The sequence below is a fragment of the Nilaparvata lugens genome, chromosome X (assembly GCF_014356525.2).
Source record: "Nilaparvata lugens isolate BPH chromosome X, ASM1435652v1, whole genome shotgun sequence".
NCBI classification, from domain to species: domain Eukaryota; kingdom Metazoa; phylum Arthropoda; class Insecta; order Hemiptera; family Delphacidae; genus Nilaparvata; species Nilaparvata lugens.
In genome coordinates, this window is record NC_052518.1 from 49324665 (window position 1) to 49344025 (window position 19361).

The 19361-nt window shown below is 33.1% G+C and overlaps 1 protein-coding gene and 1 long non-coding RNA gene across 2 annotated transcripts in view; one reads left to right on the plus strand and one right to left on the minus strand.

Moving 5' to 3' along the window:
- Positions 1-13782: 13782 nt before the first annotated feature.
- LOC120354328 lies at positions 13783-17444 on the minus strand. The gene is made up of 3 exons (XR_005572947.1): positions 17199-17444; positions 16069-16216; positions 13783-13969 (listed from the first exon to the last, which is right to left on the minus strand). It is a non-coding gene; the product is annotated as an uncharacterized LOC120354328 (long non-coding RNA).
- A 1440-nt stretch (positions 17445-18884) lies between these two features.
- The window catches only part of LOC120354327, a 51520-nt gene continuing 51043 nt past the window's right edge, over positions 18885-19361 (plus strand). Inside the window, exon 1 of the mRNA XM_039441298.1 lies at positions 18885-19161. Coding sequence (XP_039297232.1) covers positions 19058-19161 — 104 coding nt within the window. The 5' untranslated portion in view covers positions 18885-19057. The remainder of the gene's footprint in view (positions 19162-19361) is intronic.

Sequence of the window (19361 nt, forward strand, 5' to 3'; positions counted from 1 at the left end):
ATCGCTTTGCACATTTTTTATACCTTTATTTAACTGTAATATTTGTGCCAATTTTTGTACATCTTCTTTTCCTGTTTTTGTATTTAATGGTTCAGCAAAAGCATAACATGAAAAACAATTAATAGCAATTAACACATAATGATAACCATTGTTTGCTTTAGCAAATTCTGGCATCTCTATTAAATCAATTTGAATGAGGTCTTTTATTTCCTTTTAGTATATAATTACATCTGTTAAATTTCCTCCTTGCTGGCCGATGTAATTCTTGTGCAATTTTCTGTTGCAAATCCGTCATCATAAATTGGTTTCGTTTCTTCTACTACTGCACGCGGTGTGTGAGTGTGTGTGTGCGTTTTGCTAGAGTTCAGCTCACCCACCAACAGCAATCCTTCTTCTTCTTCTTCTTCTTCGTCACACAACACTGACCACTTGTTGCTTGTGATAACCACTTTCTCTACACACAACAGCAGCTGCTGCTTGTTCTCCCATACTCTCTCTCTCTCACTGCTTCAACTCTAGCCACTTCCTCCATCTTCTTCTTCTTCTTCTTCCCTTCTTCTCTCTTCTATTAAATAATGACCCCATGCTCTTGTTTCTATTCCATTTGATTCAATATATCTCTTTGTATCAAATGGTGATAATGCAATTTTTGCACATCTTATCTGATATATATCATGGGAATAACTACATAATTGTGAAAAGCATTCATGTTGTATTGATCTATCTGTCAGACATTTCATATACATATCAAACCTCAGTTTATTATCTATAACCGTTCTTGCTACACCCTTAGCTGTATGTTTATTCATTATTTTAGTAGAACTACTTGCTAAATCCTTACTACAACTACTTGCTAAATCCTTACTACAACTACTTGCTAAATCCTTACTACTACTACTACTACTACTACTACTACTATTTATGCTGCTGCTGCTTAGAATATATTCAAAACTGTAAAGTTTTGCCCGTGAACCTGAAAAAGCAGTTATTTGAAAATTAGAAAGTTCATCTTTAAATGTACCAGGTACACCACGATTTAATTGGCTATAACAACAATGAGTGGTGGGGTAAGCACTTGTATCAAAATGTTGGAGATTTTGTTTGATAACTGCATAGATATCATCTGATTTGATATGATATAGCAACGAGACTGTATCGCTCATGCATAATTTCACACAGCTTGGATAAAACATTTTCAAGAAAATGTTGTAGTGGAAATTGAACATTGTAAATTTACTCAAATCAAGAATAGAAAAACCAGCATAAATTAGACGATTTAATTTTATTTCTGTTTTACACATTAGTACACCAACAATGTCTTTGTCAAACACAATCCATCGTTTACAACTTGGTTTTGCAATCAATCTTTCCAATGATTTCTGACAAGTAATTAGCTTAAAATCTATTTGTTTCCTAGAACTTTCAAGCATCTTGCCATACAGTGAATTACTCAAAAATTTAAAGAGCTGACATTCAAATTAATTTTTAGCCTCCTTCCTAAGTTGTGCATTCAAATCAATAAACGGTTTAAGCCAGTATGACTGTTGAAAAGCAATTACTCTATGTACAGCAGTCAATTTCATGCCTCAGCTTAAATAAAGTTTCAAATTTCTATAGTGAAGAACATAACGATTACGATTATGAAGGGTTGCTAACAATCTTGTTGATGCGCTAGCGCGCGTCCGTCACTTGTGACGACGACGACGATGGTGCCACTTCTCTGTGCACAACAACAACATTGTCTTCTGTTTGATTTGATGAGAACAGGCTGTGAGGCGGCTGATCTTTTAACGGTGCAAGTGGAAAGTCATTATGTAAATCATGTAAATTAACAGGTTACAACAGTTCTGCTTCGATTATATAGCCGATGTCTGCTTCATCATCAATAGTTGTAAAATCGCCTAAAACTGTAATTTCATCTTGTGATAAAAATCTAAAATTTGATTGTGGTAGTTTGTATGCAATCATTGAATGAGCGTATGAGCTTGTACAATCAAGATACAACAAAAAACTAGATTCAATAGCTGGATTATAATTACAACCCATAAATTTATTGTTAGCGACTGTGTGACAGTGGGGAATGACTGACAAGCCGCTGAGTAAACCAGTTTCTATGAGCAGGTTCATATCAGCATTGCTGATTAATTCCAAGTGTACTTTTGACAAAAATAACATTGCATTCAGTGAAAAATGCAGTAACAAAACAAAGTGGGAAACGTCAAGCTTGTAAATTGAAAAAAATACATTCCTAAATTTTGAAAAATATCTGCCAGCAATAAACAATTGGTGAGAAGGTAGAGATCATGATAATCGCCTATCATTTCAATGTCAAAATCATGCCATACTTTTTGTGCATGGTTGTAATCGCTTACTTGTAATGCTGTATTATTAAGACTACTGTAAAATGCCTCAATCGGCGGTAGTTGCTGTTCATCAAATTTGTCTGCATCTGTTATATATTCATAGGGGTAGACACCCTTGCGTAATAGCAATTGTTGTTGGTTTTTTCGTTGAATATGCTACACATTACTTTGAAATTTGTTTCAATGTTTTCTCTATCACTTGCAAGATTGGCAACAAGTGTCTGTAGACTTGAGCACAAAAATTGATAGCTATCAAGAAATCTTACCCGATCTACTGTAATTGTGAGGAATTTTTCTGATGAGTTTGCAATACAATGAATTTTTTCCTTTCGTCCTGCTAAAGCCTTTACAATGAAATGACTGTCATATCCACAAAAATTATGAAGAAAAAACAGTTTAAGAATGACAGTGCTTTTGCATTTAAATTACCAGTCTTGTGCGTTGCACCGAGATACAAGCCAGTCGTATGCGAATGATGTCTGCATCGAATATCGTTGTCTTTGAATTCATCGTTGCACAAAAAACAGTTTTTACTATTGTTAAAATCTAATAATAATCATTAGATAATTATTATTAGATTTTATTAGAATGAATAACAATTATTGTTGTTTATTTAGTTCAATCATTGGCACTTCGTGTTGCATATCAAAAGAACAGTTTCAACCTATGGCTATGATTTCATCTAGAAATTTTTCAACAATTTTCTCACCAACACTTGTACCTCTATAGACGCGTGGACCGTAAAATATTTCACCTAATTCATCTAAAATAATAAATGAGTAACCGCAAGCAATGTGTTATTGTGTTTTCCTTGTGTAGCTATTTCTTATATCAGTTCCAAGCAAATCAGCATCATCCACATCATTATTTGTTGGTACAATAAAACTTTCAAAATCAGCAAATGCAATGTATTTATTTTTCAAAGTGTACGAATAATTGCTAAACTTCAGAATTTCACTCTGTTTAGGCAGTATTGTTTTTTGTATAGCAAATGTTGAGCACAAATCCATGTGCTTGTCTAAATTTGCTTTTCCGTCACAATTTGCTTGTCTATTAGTTGTGAATTTATTGAAACAAAATGGGCAAATAAACACTTGTCCGTTATGTGATGACAAGTGGTGGCTCAGTAGCCGTGACAAACCAGTATACCCTTGACGTGTGTTTATCAGAACATAGTGCCATTTTTTTGGTATTGTATCATTTGACAAGAGTAAAAGATTTATTTTGTGTTTTTGTTGTCTATAAATTGAACAATGGTACAGGAAAAACTTATTGTTACTTGAATCATAGGCAATCACTGTGATTGATATGTTCACATTTTGTAATTCAAATTTTCTAATGTCATGCACTGTGGTAGGAAACTTTATACCGGTCAAATTTAGTGTGTTTTCAAATTGTTTAAGATAATCAACAGTCATACTGCTACATCTAAAATGAAAATAGCTAAGTACGCTCCATAGAAAACATTTGCTATCGTTTCTGTTCTGTACATTTATAATGGCTTTTTTTGCTTTTATAAAAGCAGGTGTTTCAATATATGTGCTATTTCCGTCAGTTAAAGGATTATAATGAATAATATTTAAATCAAGGGGAATAATTCTAACAACATTCCATCCACTACCGTATCTTATAAATTTGTCAAGTGTCGATTCTATTTTTTCTACACCTCTAATAAACTGATCTTGCAACTCATCTAAATGTTCATCAACATTAACTAACACAGACGTAAAACTATAGAATGATGCATTTGATGTAGTTTCAATAATTTCCTGTTAATTGTTATCAACATTTACTTTTTTCAATAAAACAGTTGTTACAAAATACCATTTAATATTTCCATCAAAATGTTCACTTTCTTCAACAATTAGTTCAATTAGTTTGGGTTTCAAAATTTGCAGTAATGTTTGAACAACATCGATAAATATTTTTCTAAATAAAAGACTATATTGTATTGCGCACGAATTTATGCTGGTTATTCTTTCAATTGTATAATCCATTAATTACTTGAAATAGTAGTAGTAGTAATAATAAGAAATTTCTCACCGCTTGAAAGTGGTTTGTGGATTGATGATTTCTTTATTGCTGTTTTCATTGTCGCTGGCTTTGTCCTTTGCAGCACACGTGTTGTTGCACAAAATTGCAGGTGCATCCAGTCCCTGCTCACTAGACCAACTACTGGTCAATGGTTTCTACAACTGCACCCCCTCCTCAGCTGGTGTGAAGATTCGTCATCCTCTTCCGACACTGTGTTTTTGATACCAATGCCTCTGGTCTAATCATGCTTTTATATTGCCACTACTCAAACACACACACACAACATATTGATTGCAATTATATTATGCACAATAACTTTCTCACAGCTGTTACTTTGACAGATGTTGATTCCGTTACAGTTCTTTGCAACTAAATTTGCAAGGTGCAAACAACTTAGCTGTTATTTTTCCTCAAGCTGATAAAGCATCTGTACTAAAATTTTGCATACAACATATGCATAAAACAGATATACTTTTTTGTTATTCTTGCCTCCTATAATCATCAAGTGGATAATATATAATCATCAAGTGGATAATATATAATCATCAAGTGGATAATATATAATCATCAAGTGGATAATATATAATCACGAAAATCTGCTACCCTTCTGTCAGTTCAGCAGCAGCAGCAGCAGCTATGAATTGCAAAACTTCAACAAACACTCCTGCACCAATCAGCACCGCCAAAATCAATGTAAGTTCCATACAAGTTTTGTTTGATACTGTTCAGCAAACTAATCAGTCTTCTTCTACACATAAAATACTTTTCTTTGCTAGCACTGTCAATAGTCTTCTTCTTCTACAAACTAAACTCTACTGTTATATAAATACTGAAACACTGCTGTTAACATTCTTCTTCTTCTTCTTCTTCTTCTTCTTCTTCTTCTTCTCTTTCTTCTTCTTCTTCTTTTCTTCTTCTATCTCCTCCTCCTTCTTCTTCTTCTTTCTTCTTCTTCTCTTCTTCTTCTCTTCTCTTCTTCTTTCTTCTCTTCTTCTTCTCTTCTTTTCTTCTTTTCTTCTTCTTCTTCTTATCTTCTTCTTCTTCTTCTTCTTCTTCTTTTCTTCTTCTTCTTCTTCTTTCTTCTTCTTCTCTTTTCTTCTTTTCTTCTTCTTCTTCTTTTTCTTCTTCTTTTCTCTTCTTTCTTCTCTTCTTCTTCTTCTTCTTCTCTTCTTCTTCTTCCTTCTTTCTTCTTCTTCTTCTTCTTCTTTTCTTCTTCTTCTCTTTTCTTCTTCTTCTTCTTCTTTTCTTCTTCTTCTCTTCGTTCTTCTTCTTCTTCCTTCTTCTTCTTCTTCTTCTTCTTCTTCTTCTTCTTCTTCTTCTTTCTTCTTCTTTCTTCTTCTTCTTCTTCTTCTTCTTCTTCTTACTTCTTCTTCTTTTTCTTATTCTCTTCTTTTCTTCTCTTCTTTCTTCTTCTTCTTCTTCTTCTTCTTCTTCTTCTTCTTTTCTTCTTCTCTTCGTCTTCTTCTTCTTCTTCTTTCTTCTTCTTCTTCTTCTTCTTCTTCTTCTTCTTCTTCTTCTTCTTCTTCTTTCTTCTTCTTCTCTCTTCTTCTTCTTCTTCTTCTTCTTCTTCTTCTTCTTCTTCTTCTTCTTCTTCTTCTTCTCTTCTTCTTCTTCTTCTTCTTCTCTTTTCTTCTTCTCTGATTCTTCTTCTTCTCTTATTCTTCTTCTTATTCTTCTTCTTCTTCTTCTTCTTCTTCTTCTTCTTCTTCTTCTTTCTTCTCTTCTTCTCTTTTCTTCTTCTTCTTCTTCTTCTTCTGAAAAGTTGATGTTCTAATATTGCCAACAAGAAAATTATTTATGAAACCGCATTTGGGAGACAATTTTTTGTGATCAAAAATAGCATAATCAGTGACTTCCCAATTTTCCAAAACTACATTGAAAAAAACACATTTTGTTCTATCATGCACTTTTAAAAAATAGAAACCTGTTTCTGCTAGATGATTGGGTTTAGGATACTGGTGTGGCAAAATCATTTTATTACCATCAAAAAATGAGTCAAGCCTATCTATTTCTTTTATAGTAATTTACTGCTTTTTTCTCATCTGTATCATCATCATCGTCCATACAATGAATACAACACTTTCTTGCTTGCGGCAACATTTTTAGTCAGCAACTGAAAAAGAAAAATAATAAAATATTATTATTATTATTATTATGTGTTTTGTTTGTTTTTCAGTCAGCACAAGAAGAATGGTCTGAGGATGGCACAATGGCAATGCTGGAGCAAGAGTTGCACTCAATTACTTCGACAGCTTTGCCTGACCTCTGTAGTTAAATTGTTACAGCATGAGCTGTAACAATTTAACTACATTTTAAAATATTAGTAAATTTTTTAAAATATTTGTAAATTTTAAAAATTTTGTAAATTTTTGTAAATAAATAAATATATATAATATATATATGTGTGTTGTTGTAACTTACCTTGTGTGCATGTCTGCCAACATGCAACCTTGTGTGCGTAACAACAACTGATGTGCAATCATTGTTGTACTTGTCTATTTATAGTCGAAGACCTCAGTCATGCATTGTGAATACATGCAAACTTAGTTTGTCAGTAGCAGTTGCAGCAGCAGCAGCAATGAAGACAGGTTATGAAATAATTATTGTTACATTCATAATATACACAATTAGTATGATATTACTTTTTACACTGTGTAGTAGTAGTGTTGAAAACAGTAACCAAACAGTAAAAGACAGCAGCAGCAGTACTGCCAATTCAACCACTTATAGAGCACATATATTATCTTATATAAGACTATGTGTTCAATATAAAATGAATTATAAAACAACGAAATTATTTGATGATGGACTAGACAAGTGGTATGCTTATATGAATGATCAACGAAAGGTAATATGTGATTTTTTCAACAATTATACATCATTGAACAGTTGTATTAACATAAACCCAGCATCAGGTGATAGTATATAAAATTTTCTGCTAATAACAACATTTGAACTTTGTAATATATTTGAGGTGGGTGACGGTTAACTGAATTTCCTATTTAGTATTAATTCAACATTGCTATTGAAAGGATGGTAGCAAGAAAATCAATGCATCGTCGTTGATGATGTGGCGCTGGTATTTTATCAAAACTTAGTGGATTCGCCTCAACTGCCCTTAATAAAATTGTCGACAACTTACCAATTGAATTGCATATCCCCCCCAACTATCGCTTTTGTGGCCCGGGCACAAAGTTAGATAAAAGATTAAAGAGGGGATAAGGGAATTAATTCATTAGATGAAGCATGTAAAGTGCATGATATAGCGTATGCACAGCATAGTGATAACAAGACACGAGCAGTGGCCAATCGTTATTTGGCTGACACTGCATGGGCTGTTTTCAAAAATCCAAACACTAGTTTATCTGAAAAGGCAGCTGCATATCTAGTTACAAATTTGATTAAAGCAAAAGCTGCATTTGGTGGTGGTGGCCGCGGCCGCAAAGGAAAACAGAAAACATTAGGTTAGAGAAATAATTCATCACTACCAGAGCAAAGAGGTGCACATTTATGACAAAAAGCAATCAAACAATTAAGTAAACACATATCTGGTCAAGGTTTTAATTTAAGACCATATACACTTTTGAGTGGTGGTGGTGGTGGTAGAATCATCCCAAGTCCAAGCAGACAAAAGATTGAGAGGAGGAGGAGGAGAAAAACTGCAACAAAGAAGAAGAAGAGGACAACAAGGAAGAAAACATGAAGATAAAAGGACCGCTGTCAAATTATGATCTACAAGATTGAGCTGATATTTTAGATATTGAATTACGTGGAATATATATGATTGATACACTGCCAAAAAGAATTAATTTCAGTGAAAAAGCAATTATAAACTTTGACTTGATTATGAACAGTGGAACACATTGGGTGGCTTATAAAAAACATGCACAGAGAGTTTATTATTTTGATCCAATTGGTAATTCACAGCCACCTGTTCAATTAATAGACTATTTCAAACAACAGCCAAATATGGAAATTTATTTCAATTATGATCAATTACAAAAACAATGTATGCGGTAATGTATGCAGTCATTTTTGTCTTTTATTTCTTGCAGATGTGTTTAGTCAGTTGTAGAAGTGTGTTAGAGAAGGTGGTAACACACAATGGTTGTAATAACATCATCAAACAGTAGTAGCTGTTTAATAGAAGTACTACCCACTGTATTAGAGCTTGATACATGCTATGAATATGAAATTGGTTTGATTAATTTATGGACATACAATAGTGTACCGAATATAATCAAAAATGTCAACTCATCTTTTAAGTATGGTGATAAATTGGTTGATTTGGATACAGGTTCCTATGAAATTGATCGTTTAATAAGTGAAATAAGAGAAAAATTAAATGTTGATAGTACAAATCTCATTCTACAGGGGAATAATACAACAATGCTGGGTAAAGAAAAAGAAGACCCGCTCGTTGATGCACGATATATGCTCAACTCAAATGCAGTAGCACATATTATGTTTGATGAGATACGATTTGAATTGGCAGGTACAGTTGTTGCGAAGTGTCGTCTAGTGGGTATTACTTCATCTATAAAAGCATATTTAGTGAAAAATTAAATCGATAGAAATACATATGTTTGGAAAGTAACTTATATACATGTAGATGATCATTTAAGATTGAAATTTCTAAAAATTGTCGATCAGGATAGGCCGTTGAAAATTGCGTTCAGAAAATGGGATATTCATGAATACCCGCAATTACCCAGTTCAACTTCAACTGTTTGGACGATAAATACGGCATCAAAGGCTGACACACCACGATTTGTAATATTAGCATTTCAGACCAACAGGAAAAATGTAATGTCAAAGACAATGTCCAATTTTGATTTGTGCAAATGGCATGATGTTAAACTTTTCTTAAATAGTGAATATTTATCATATGATCGACTGAATGGAAACAAAAAACTTTTGTACAAAATGTTTTTGGATTTTGCACCTAGCTATTTTAATTTAGGAACTCATACCGAGCATGGTACAGATGTAGATTATAAAACTTTTACTGATAACTGTGCAATAGTTGTACTTGATTGTTCACATCAAGCTGATCATTTAACATCGTCAACAGACATTTGATTGGAAATGGAGTTTGCAGAAAATGTACCAAATTTAACAACTGCATATTGTATTTTAATAAGTGACACATTAGTGGAATATAAACCATTAAGCGCATTACTTCGCAAAGTTCAGTAATTTGACACAAGAGTGTGTGTTTTATGAACAGAGGAGGGGGGTATATATAAGTGCGTGTTTGAACAGTAATTACATCAGTTGCAATGAGTAGCCATACTCAACCGCCATCACCATCATTATTGCCAAAAGCAAAATTTGATGCATTTGTACAAAGAATGTTTGCTGGCAATGGGCAACAGAAGATGGATGAAGAAGGGAGCAGCAGCAGCAGCAACAGCAATTCGACAGAATTTCAAGAAATTGGTATACAATGCGACATGGATAAAGAAGAAGAAGAAGGAGAGGCGGCAGAGGAAAGAATGGAGAAGAATTGCCATGAACAGAAAAGTGATTCTTCTTTTGCTGTAGTCAAGTTACATTTTTTCAAAAGTGATGATAACTTTATCATTATTAAAGAGGTAGTCATAATCAATCACAATCTACACCATATTGTTCTACACTTTAAATCACCATTTGCAAAAAATTTACTGAGTAGAAAAATGTATCGTGATGTCTGTGGTTGGAGCATAACTATCATAAAATTAGATGGGATCAAGGTGATTTGACTTATTCTGATGAACTGTTAGCATCATACTTGCCGAATTATTTCACAATCTATACAAAGGGAAGAGAAAAATCACAGTTTTTGAAAAGGTTACACAACAATATACAAACTATGCCGGAGAACTTTAAAAAACCAGACTATTCAATGTTTACAGATTCTTGGTGTTTTAGTGTATGCAAAATTCATAACAAACCGAACAATGCTCGTTGTGCACTTTTTAGTGCATATCATTATTTGTCAATCTTGTTGAGTAAGAAGCAAACAGAGAGAAAGGAGAATAGTGCAGCAGCAGCAGCAGCAGCAAACAATTTGCAAAATTCCGATTATATATGTGAAAATAATAGAATGGAAAGTATGAAGCATTGTAATCTATACACAAAACAGCAAAGACGCAAGTATGCACAACAAGGATTCTATTTTGATGGAAAAAACATTCAATATGTTTATTGTGGATTTGATTTGAATTCGCATAGAGCAAGAGTATGCGGTCCAGCCTGTAGCGAAGGTGGAGGGGGATGGCGGAAACAAATAAATTTCACTGTTCTTGTACCGCTCATTTAGATGTAAAGAAGCAGCAGCAGCAGAGTATAATGAATCCTCAAACTTGGTCTTATGCACCAGTATGCTTGGAAATAAAACTACAAGAGTATATTGAATGGTATGAAATGTGTGAAAAAGCAATACACTCTGCTGAAGAGGGAAATAGTAAAAGTATTGCTAGACAATTGAAATCAATATTTTTAAATTCGGTGAATGTTAGTGATATCAGTGATTATTTAGCTTATTATAGACCATTTAGATTGAGTGTAGACAAACTGATAAAAATTTAAGAAGAAATATTGTTATCGTTATGTGAAACTGGAAGTGTGGAAGAAGAAGAAGAAGGGGAGCTAGTAGAAAGTGAGAGTGTAGAGGAAGGAATGTGTAAATGAGTAGCAGGTGGAGTGGTGAACATGGAAGGGGTGAGCAGCAAATGAATGTTAGTGATATCAGTGATTATTTAGCTTATTATAGACCATTTAGATTGAGTGTAGACAAACTGATAACAATTGAAGAAGAAATATTGTTATCATTACGTGAAACTGGAAGTGTGGAAGAAGAAGAAGAAGAAGGGGAGCTAGTAGAAAGTGAGAGCATAGAGGAAGGAATGTGTAAATGAGTAGCAGGTGGAGTGGTGAACATGGAAGGGGTGAGCAGTGAACGAAGCGGCAGCTGTTGGCTGAACGCTCAGTCTTCAACCGACAACAGCTTAGTTCAGTCACATGCGCGCACAACAAGAATCATGGATTATCAACAGTGGAGTAACAGTGGAAATTATCGACATTTCAGTATGAAATCTTTCAATTATATTTCAAAAACAGAATATCTGACGGTCTCACTCAAAGAACTTGTGCACGATTCATGGTACCATGTTGTACATGCTAGATTGGCGAGAACACAACAAGGACAACATATCATCATGAGGTTATACAATCTTGACAGCAATGGTGACTATTATTGTGAAGTTTACTTACCTGAGGAATTTCTGTGTTTTGAATGTGCAAACACTTGATGATTTCAACAAACAAAAACTCTATCTAAAGTGTATACAGCAAGAAGGTAAATCGCCTCTTGTTCTTTTAGAAGAAGAAAGGAATATATGAAAAAAATAAATAAAATAAGAAAAAAAACCTATTCCAATTTGTGCAATAGGCCTAATGTTGATTGACACATTGTAAAGAATAACTATAGTAGTATGTAGAATAGATTATCACTATATACAACCTATTATAGAAATTCAATTGATGTTTTTCAATATGGGGATAGCACATTGAAAAAAGCGCCACCATCCCTTTTACAGCATAGTGTGAGGGAAATAACATCTTATAATTCGACAAAAATATGATATGTAATTTTTTTCATTCTTCCTGTGTCGGAGGAGAAAAAGGATGTTATAGAATCGTCTAACTCTATAAATTTTTACAAAGTTATAATGGGAAAGCAAGCTAGTAGTAGTAGTTGCAAGTTTTGCCCACCAGTAGTAGTAGTTGCGAGTTTTGCGCACCAGTAGTAGTAGTTGCGAGTTTTGCACACCAGTAGTTGATGGGGGTTTTAGGCCACGCCCCTCGTCACCTATTGGTATTGTGCAGAACTCTCAAATCTACACTACTACCATTCGTGATGCATGGCTGGCAGCTATGAAGAAGAAGGATAAGCTAAACTCTACAGAGATAAATGCAGCGCTGCCTCAGAGTATTGTCTACATCAATGAACATTTAATACCGCAATTCAAGTACCTGCTAAGCTATGGCAAGAGGTTGGCCAAGGAAAATAAATTGGAAGCCGTATGGATTAACATCGGAAAGGTAATGGTTAAGGCGACAACAAACAGTATGCAAACACAAGTGTGGTATCCTGCCGATATCGATGAACTTGTTCGGATAAGAGAACAACAGTCTACTGTTGTCTACAACTAGATGGTGGTGTAAAATCCGTTGAGCGATGTACCTAGATAGATATAATAGATAAGGCATTTTTTCATAGTGGAGTGTGAGTACTATTTTAGTTATCATCTCTATACCCAGTCAGCACACAGACGTAAATAATACTTCAAATTTATGTATTAGCCAATGTCAATCAAAGTAAATAATACATATAACATTGATATTGAATACGTCCCATTTACGTATAAATGTCCCGACTTTTCATGTATACTATACGTATTTCTTGATACGTATAATATACTTATTTCTTGATACGTATAATATACGTATTTCTTGATACGTATATATATGTATTTCTTGATACATACACTATACATATTTCTTGATATGTATGCTATACGTATTTCTTGATACGTATACTATACATATTTCTTGATACATATGCTATACGTATTTATTTATACGTATACTACACGTATTTCTTGATACGTAAACTATACGTATTTCTTGATATGTATACTATACGTATTTCTTGATATGTATAGTATATATATATACCAATACATATATTTGATGTATTGACCTATACATCTATTTTATGTATTGAATAATACGTCAAATATACATATTGTCCAATACATAAATTTGATGTATCGAGTAATATGTCTATTTTATGTATTGAAAACTAAATCTACTTTATGTATTGATTGATACGTAAATATGTCACACTATTTCATCTATTATATGTATTCCATACAAATATCTCATTTAATTGAGGTAACTCATTTATACATGTTGCCTAATACATCTAATTATTGACAAACACATTAATTTATTCATGTATTATTTGTGTGATACATTCATTTCCATACACTGTACTATCCAAGTTATGTATCATCAATAACATTTTTCATTCAATTCCATTTCATTAAATAACCCTGAACTAGCAGTTAATAAGATCAGGTGTGAGATTCCCCATTAGATAGATAGGATTCATTAGATAGATGAGAGTTCCACATCATCTCTATAAATAATCATGATAAAAGGGAGTGAAGTGAATGCTAGCAAAGTGTAAGCTATTTATCTGTTATTGGTTCAAGGTTGTTTTAATGAATAAATTGCATGATAAATTTGATTGTGGTTACACAACTTTTATGAGCAGGCATTCCCAGTGAAATTTGAGAAAATATGGAAATAAGGCGAGCAAAAAACAGTAGAATACAACTTGAAAATTCATTTTTATTCCACTACAATCTCATAAAACGTGACAAATAAATTCTAGTCAATTCTTTTATTTTTTGAAGTTTTTAATAAATTACATTCTGGTCCCAGCCTGCCAGAGCCACTCTTACACCCTGGTTTCAAACAGCTTGCTCGTGAAATCTCCAGAGACGCAGCAACAACTTCTGAAACAGAATTTTACAATGTGTTATACTATACAGAGCGTTCATTGAGTCGCGCACATTCATATTAACATGTATGAAAATGGAAGGTTTTTATAATAATTGTTGTGTGGCTACCACAAAATATCATCAGTACCTAATTTATATTATGTAATTTATGGTGTACAGGTACCACAGGTCTGCATTTTTGTTTTGAGTAGGCTACCATTAATGTGAACATGTTGTTTTCCCAAGAGCAAAAAGTGTACCTTCATGAACCGTTTATACCAAACGCATCCTGTGGCTTAACTCAAAGGAAAGGGTTTAAAAAAATAAGTTATATCTTATAAGTTACACTGAATGAATTGAAAATGAACATTACAACACAGATTAACAATATTTGTGTGGGTATACTCTATAAAGTGCCAATAATCGTGGTATAAAACTTTTTGCGTGTAAAAAGCAGCCTTTTTGAACTCATGTTATAAAATGTTGGAAATAATTGTATAGTAAGGCACATAAGTATATAGTATGTTTATAAAAGTTACACTAATAAGAATATTTTATAAGAATATTTAAGTTTAAATGACTGCCTTGTTTATTATTACACACAAAAATGTGTTTTATCATGCTTGTTGACTCTTTATGGAATACCGGCAATTAACTGAAAATGAACATTACAACAGAGATCAACATTAGTGTGGGAGTGGGCTACTCCATAAAGAGTCAACAAGCATGGTAAAACACATTTTTGTAACCTATATACCGGTACCATAAATTACTTTATGATTTGCAAATCATTTCAATGTAAATCTTATGAGAGTTGGCTGAAGTATGGTAGTGGATTCGACCAACTTAGCCAAACAAAAGTTCAACATTCAATGGACACATAAGAAGGCTTCTGATGTCCATTAAGCAAACTATATTGCTATATTTCTCCACATTTTCAACATTTCAAGCAATAGAATTTAATAGGTGAGATTTTAATGTAGCTATCAATCAATTTAATTTTTTGAGCACTAGCATAATCTATTCTGAACATTTCTAATGAAAGGATCATTAACAATTACTTTCGAGGTGAGGGAAACAAAAATAACTTTCCAGAGATTCTACTTCTTTACTTAAAGGCTATCACACTATTTTCATTGCTTGTTGTTGGCATAGCCAACAGGTAACATAAGATTTGGATTGGGCCTTCCATCCAAGAAATAGCAGTGTTGTCAGATTGTGGGAAATTTGAACTTCTTCAAATTCCCGATTAGACCCATCCTTGATATGCAAGTTAGGTTAGTATTAAAAAGTTCCTGGGTGGAAGGATTCAAGGGAAATAATACTGTATTTTTTATAAAATTGAAAAATTGCATGAATATGTTTTTCTTTCAAAATTGCATTTTTTTTTTCTTTCAAATATCACTTTTCTGAGAGAAGTTATCTCACAATCATGGGATGAACTAAGAGGAGTAAAGTTATTTATATAAAAATGACAAGGAGAATTCGTGCTTTCTATTGCTTTTTATTTTTTTTCATATACGACCGATATAACTTTGTTTTAATCCATGAATGTGCTTATCAATGTCGAGTCAACTCGAGCAGAAAACATTTGTGGGTTCAAATCGTCATCAAACGTTTGACGATCTGGAAACTTTTTTGTTTTAGAAGATAAGTGGGTGTTGAAAGCGAAAAAGTTGTTCAAAAAATGATTGATATTATTTTCCCAATTCTCAAAAATAGTCGGAAGATCATTGTTTGGCCTCTCAGGAGTTTCAAAGTAAGGAAAGCTTTGTAGGCGTGAAGCATTGTATGTTAAAGGTTGTTTTTTGAACAATTCAGGCGTATTAGAATCAGGTATTTGAGCAGCAGTCAGTTGGATTACCATAGAAATATGCAGTTTTGCAACACTGCTTGAGTTTTCTGAAGCAGGGCTGTAATTTTCTTCATTTAGTCGCATGTGTTTGCATTAGAAAAAGTTATAATTTCACACAATCTGACAATGCTGCTATTTCTTGGATGTAGGGCCCAATCCCAATCTTATATGTTACGCCAACTATTAACACTAAAAAGACTTGAAGAATAAAATAATAACTAAAAGACTTGAAGAATAAAACACTCATAAGCACACTTACTCTCCAGAATTTTGTTTATCAGGAGGCTGTTTAGGGACCTCTTCCCTTTCCCGCCTTCCCTGCAGAAGTTGGTGGCAACTTCATTCGTTGTCAGCCGGACGAGCGGCGTCTCCACATTCCCTCCCACAAGTTTATGTAAGAAGTCCACCTATAAGAAAAAAAGTCATGTATGAGGATTTTAGATTACAGAAATTCCTATTCAGGAGGTTCAGAAGACTTAATTCATCCCTTATTCATTTATTTATTGAATTATGACATGAAAATTTAGTTCAATATAAGTACTTTTCAATAACGACATTAATTGTGAAGCTGAATATAACATTATTTAATCCTTGCTCACCTTTCTATTAATATAATTTCATTGTTGGGAGAGGAAGGATTTTTAACTCCTGTCAGTTATTTATTTTGCTAATTACAGGTCCTTGTAAAACAAAAATATATTTATTGAAATGCATATGAATACAGTATACAGTACTTCACTTTCATTCTTCATTAGTCAAACCTTACGGTTACGGTTATCAAATAATGATTATTACTGCTATACTGGTGTTTTCAATGTGAAATTTCCACTAAAATCAATTAGCTGTTTAAAATTGAATATGCAACTGTATTAAATAATTGTAAATTAGATTTATCGCAAATAATTGTGAAATAGATCCTGTCCTCCATTCCAAGATAGGTTTCACGGTTATTAAAAAAATTATTATTATTGCTGCTCTGGGTTTTTGTGATTTGACAATGAAAACATTTCTCGAAAATAAACTAGGTTCCTACATGTTGAAAATGGAATAGAGTATATGCAACTGTATTCAACATCATTCATTCAAAAGGCATTCAAAAATAGGAGAATAGCGATGAGATGAAAGTTAACCTATTTTTCGTTCTCAAAAAATAGATTAAGACTGATTCGCAATCTGAGAAGCCTATGAGGTTTTTTCTTGTTGTTTTTGTTGATAGAAATAGCTTGAGAATGAAATCTTTCGTAAATTTTCTAGTTCAAATCTTTCAGGATCTGAAGTCATAAAAATTGAAAATTGTACAATCAATTTTTTTCTCAATTTAATCAAATAAATGGATTTATTTTAATAACAAGATATATGCAAGTATTATTGTAATAAATTCTCACTCACCTGAACAGTGAACAGACGCAGTCACCACAGAAACACAACAGATACAATAACTGACAGAAACTCAATGAACTACCTAATCTACTCTCTATTAATCAATTCCCTATTTATCAAACCTAGTAACTCAAAAATCTATTACTAAGCCTATCTATTTATCTGAATCTATCTGCCAATTTTATCACAATCTCAGAAATCAATCTCGAAATTAGCACAATGCTACTTCTAAACGTTGTGAAGAGGCAAATGAACTGGAGACGAACGAATAGAATACCAGCACCAGAATCGTTGATTTCAAAAAGAGAGAATGGTGGTTGGATACCGTTGTGGGGAATAGAAAGTTTGGGGGTGTGTGTGTGAGAGAGAGAGAGTGATTCAGTGTGGCATAATAGAGAGACAGAGACAACGTTCCAAACTGTTGGACTTCCCGTTTCTCGAATTTCACTACCTACCATAGTCACCTATATATATAGTTCCTCTTTGAAAAGCATTCGTTTCGAATTCACCACGTGAAAAAAAAACACTTATTTAGTAATAATTTTAATGGAATAAATAAATTTCCTCAATGTTGGTTTCCATTACGAACTGCTTGCTATCATTTCATTTAATGTTTTGTTTTAATTCACTGAAGTTACTGTATGAGAAATAAGGTCCTCGTAATAAAAATTTTCATGTATTCTTTTTCTCTTTGATTGAAAAATTGAAAATACCAAATGCTTGGAAATAAAATATCTTCTTCTTTGTCATATACTTGAGCAGAAACCTATTATGAATTGCCTTATGGATTGTTGTTTCATGAGAGGTTCTACCAGAAAAAGGAAAAATTTAATATTTTACTTGACGGGGTAAATGAGTTTCGACAATTTATTGCCGAGTTTTGGGAGAATTTAAGAACATTTTCATTTTTCACGAAACTATATATCCTATACACCTTAGTAGATAATGAGCATTATGTGCCAAATTATAAAATTTTCTATTGCAATTTCATCTCGATAACTATTAGGTACTGAGAAAACGCAAAAATCACTGATATGGGTGTTTAATATCTGAAACATGGTAGATCCGTTCATATAAATAGGATCGTATTGCTGCTTGCAGGTTGTAAAAGGAAATTCAAAAGATTATGGAAGCGTCCGTGGTAGATTGTTTGTGTAATTTAAAACATTCTTTAGAGATAAAATTTCAATTGTGTCTCAATTTAACATTGGTTCAATGGACATTGGTTCAATGCTACATGAGAAATCTGCCAAACTTATAGGCTATATTCAAACCCTAATACAGTCCCGCTCTCACTTACGAGAAATACAAAGATAGGCTATTGAAGAATTAATTTTAACTTCTTTTCAACAGTAACTGATTTCTAAAATGTTTCCAAGTTGCTCCTTCTATATCCATGCTGCTACCATGTCGATTTATTTTTATTTTTTATTTAAACAAAAAAAAATTTCTTAATTTCTGAGGGATCCATTTTTTCAAGAAAAACAGGTAGTCATTTTGAAGATTTGATGATAAAAATTTTTTATCACTTTTCAGCTTGAAAATCGAACCAGTGGTTCCATCGGAATCATATTTACAAGTTTTATCTCTATGGTTTTTTATGCGCTCCTACCCTCCACCCCATCAAAACGTCACTCAGGCACCTTCCACCCCAACACACAAGTCACTCACCCACCACCCCACCCAAAAGTCAGCCTTCATTCTTAGTGCTCAGGCTGGTCACAACTTTTCTTAGTTCTTCAGCTTGTTCACTTGTCATATTGACAGTGATCGTGGCTAGTCCTAGGACATAGTATTTCCAGACGCACTTCACATATAATTTAGATTTCCGTATTATATATGTTTCTCTGGCATTTTCGGCCGGTAAAATGGATTCAAGACATACGGTGAAGGGAAAGAAGAAGTTGGTTCTTTCAGCCAGGAGAATGAAAAGGCGGCTACCACCAGAATTTCATGCTAACAGACGTAGAAGGTTAGTTGATTTCATTTCATATAATTAGATAAATTAAAATGTCACGTACTTTAGGCCTACTATAATATGAAGCAAATCATGCTTTGAATAATTAATATTGTTTTTATGTAAATATAATTATATTCTCAGTTCGTATTATCTCAAGAGAGATATTTCGTTATGTATGTTTTTATGTTTGTTAATATGAACAAACGTCAACG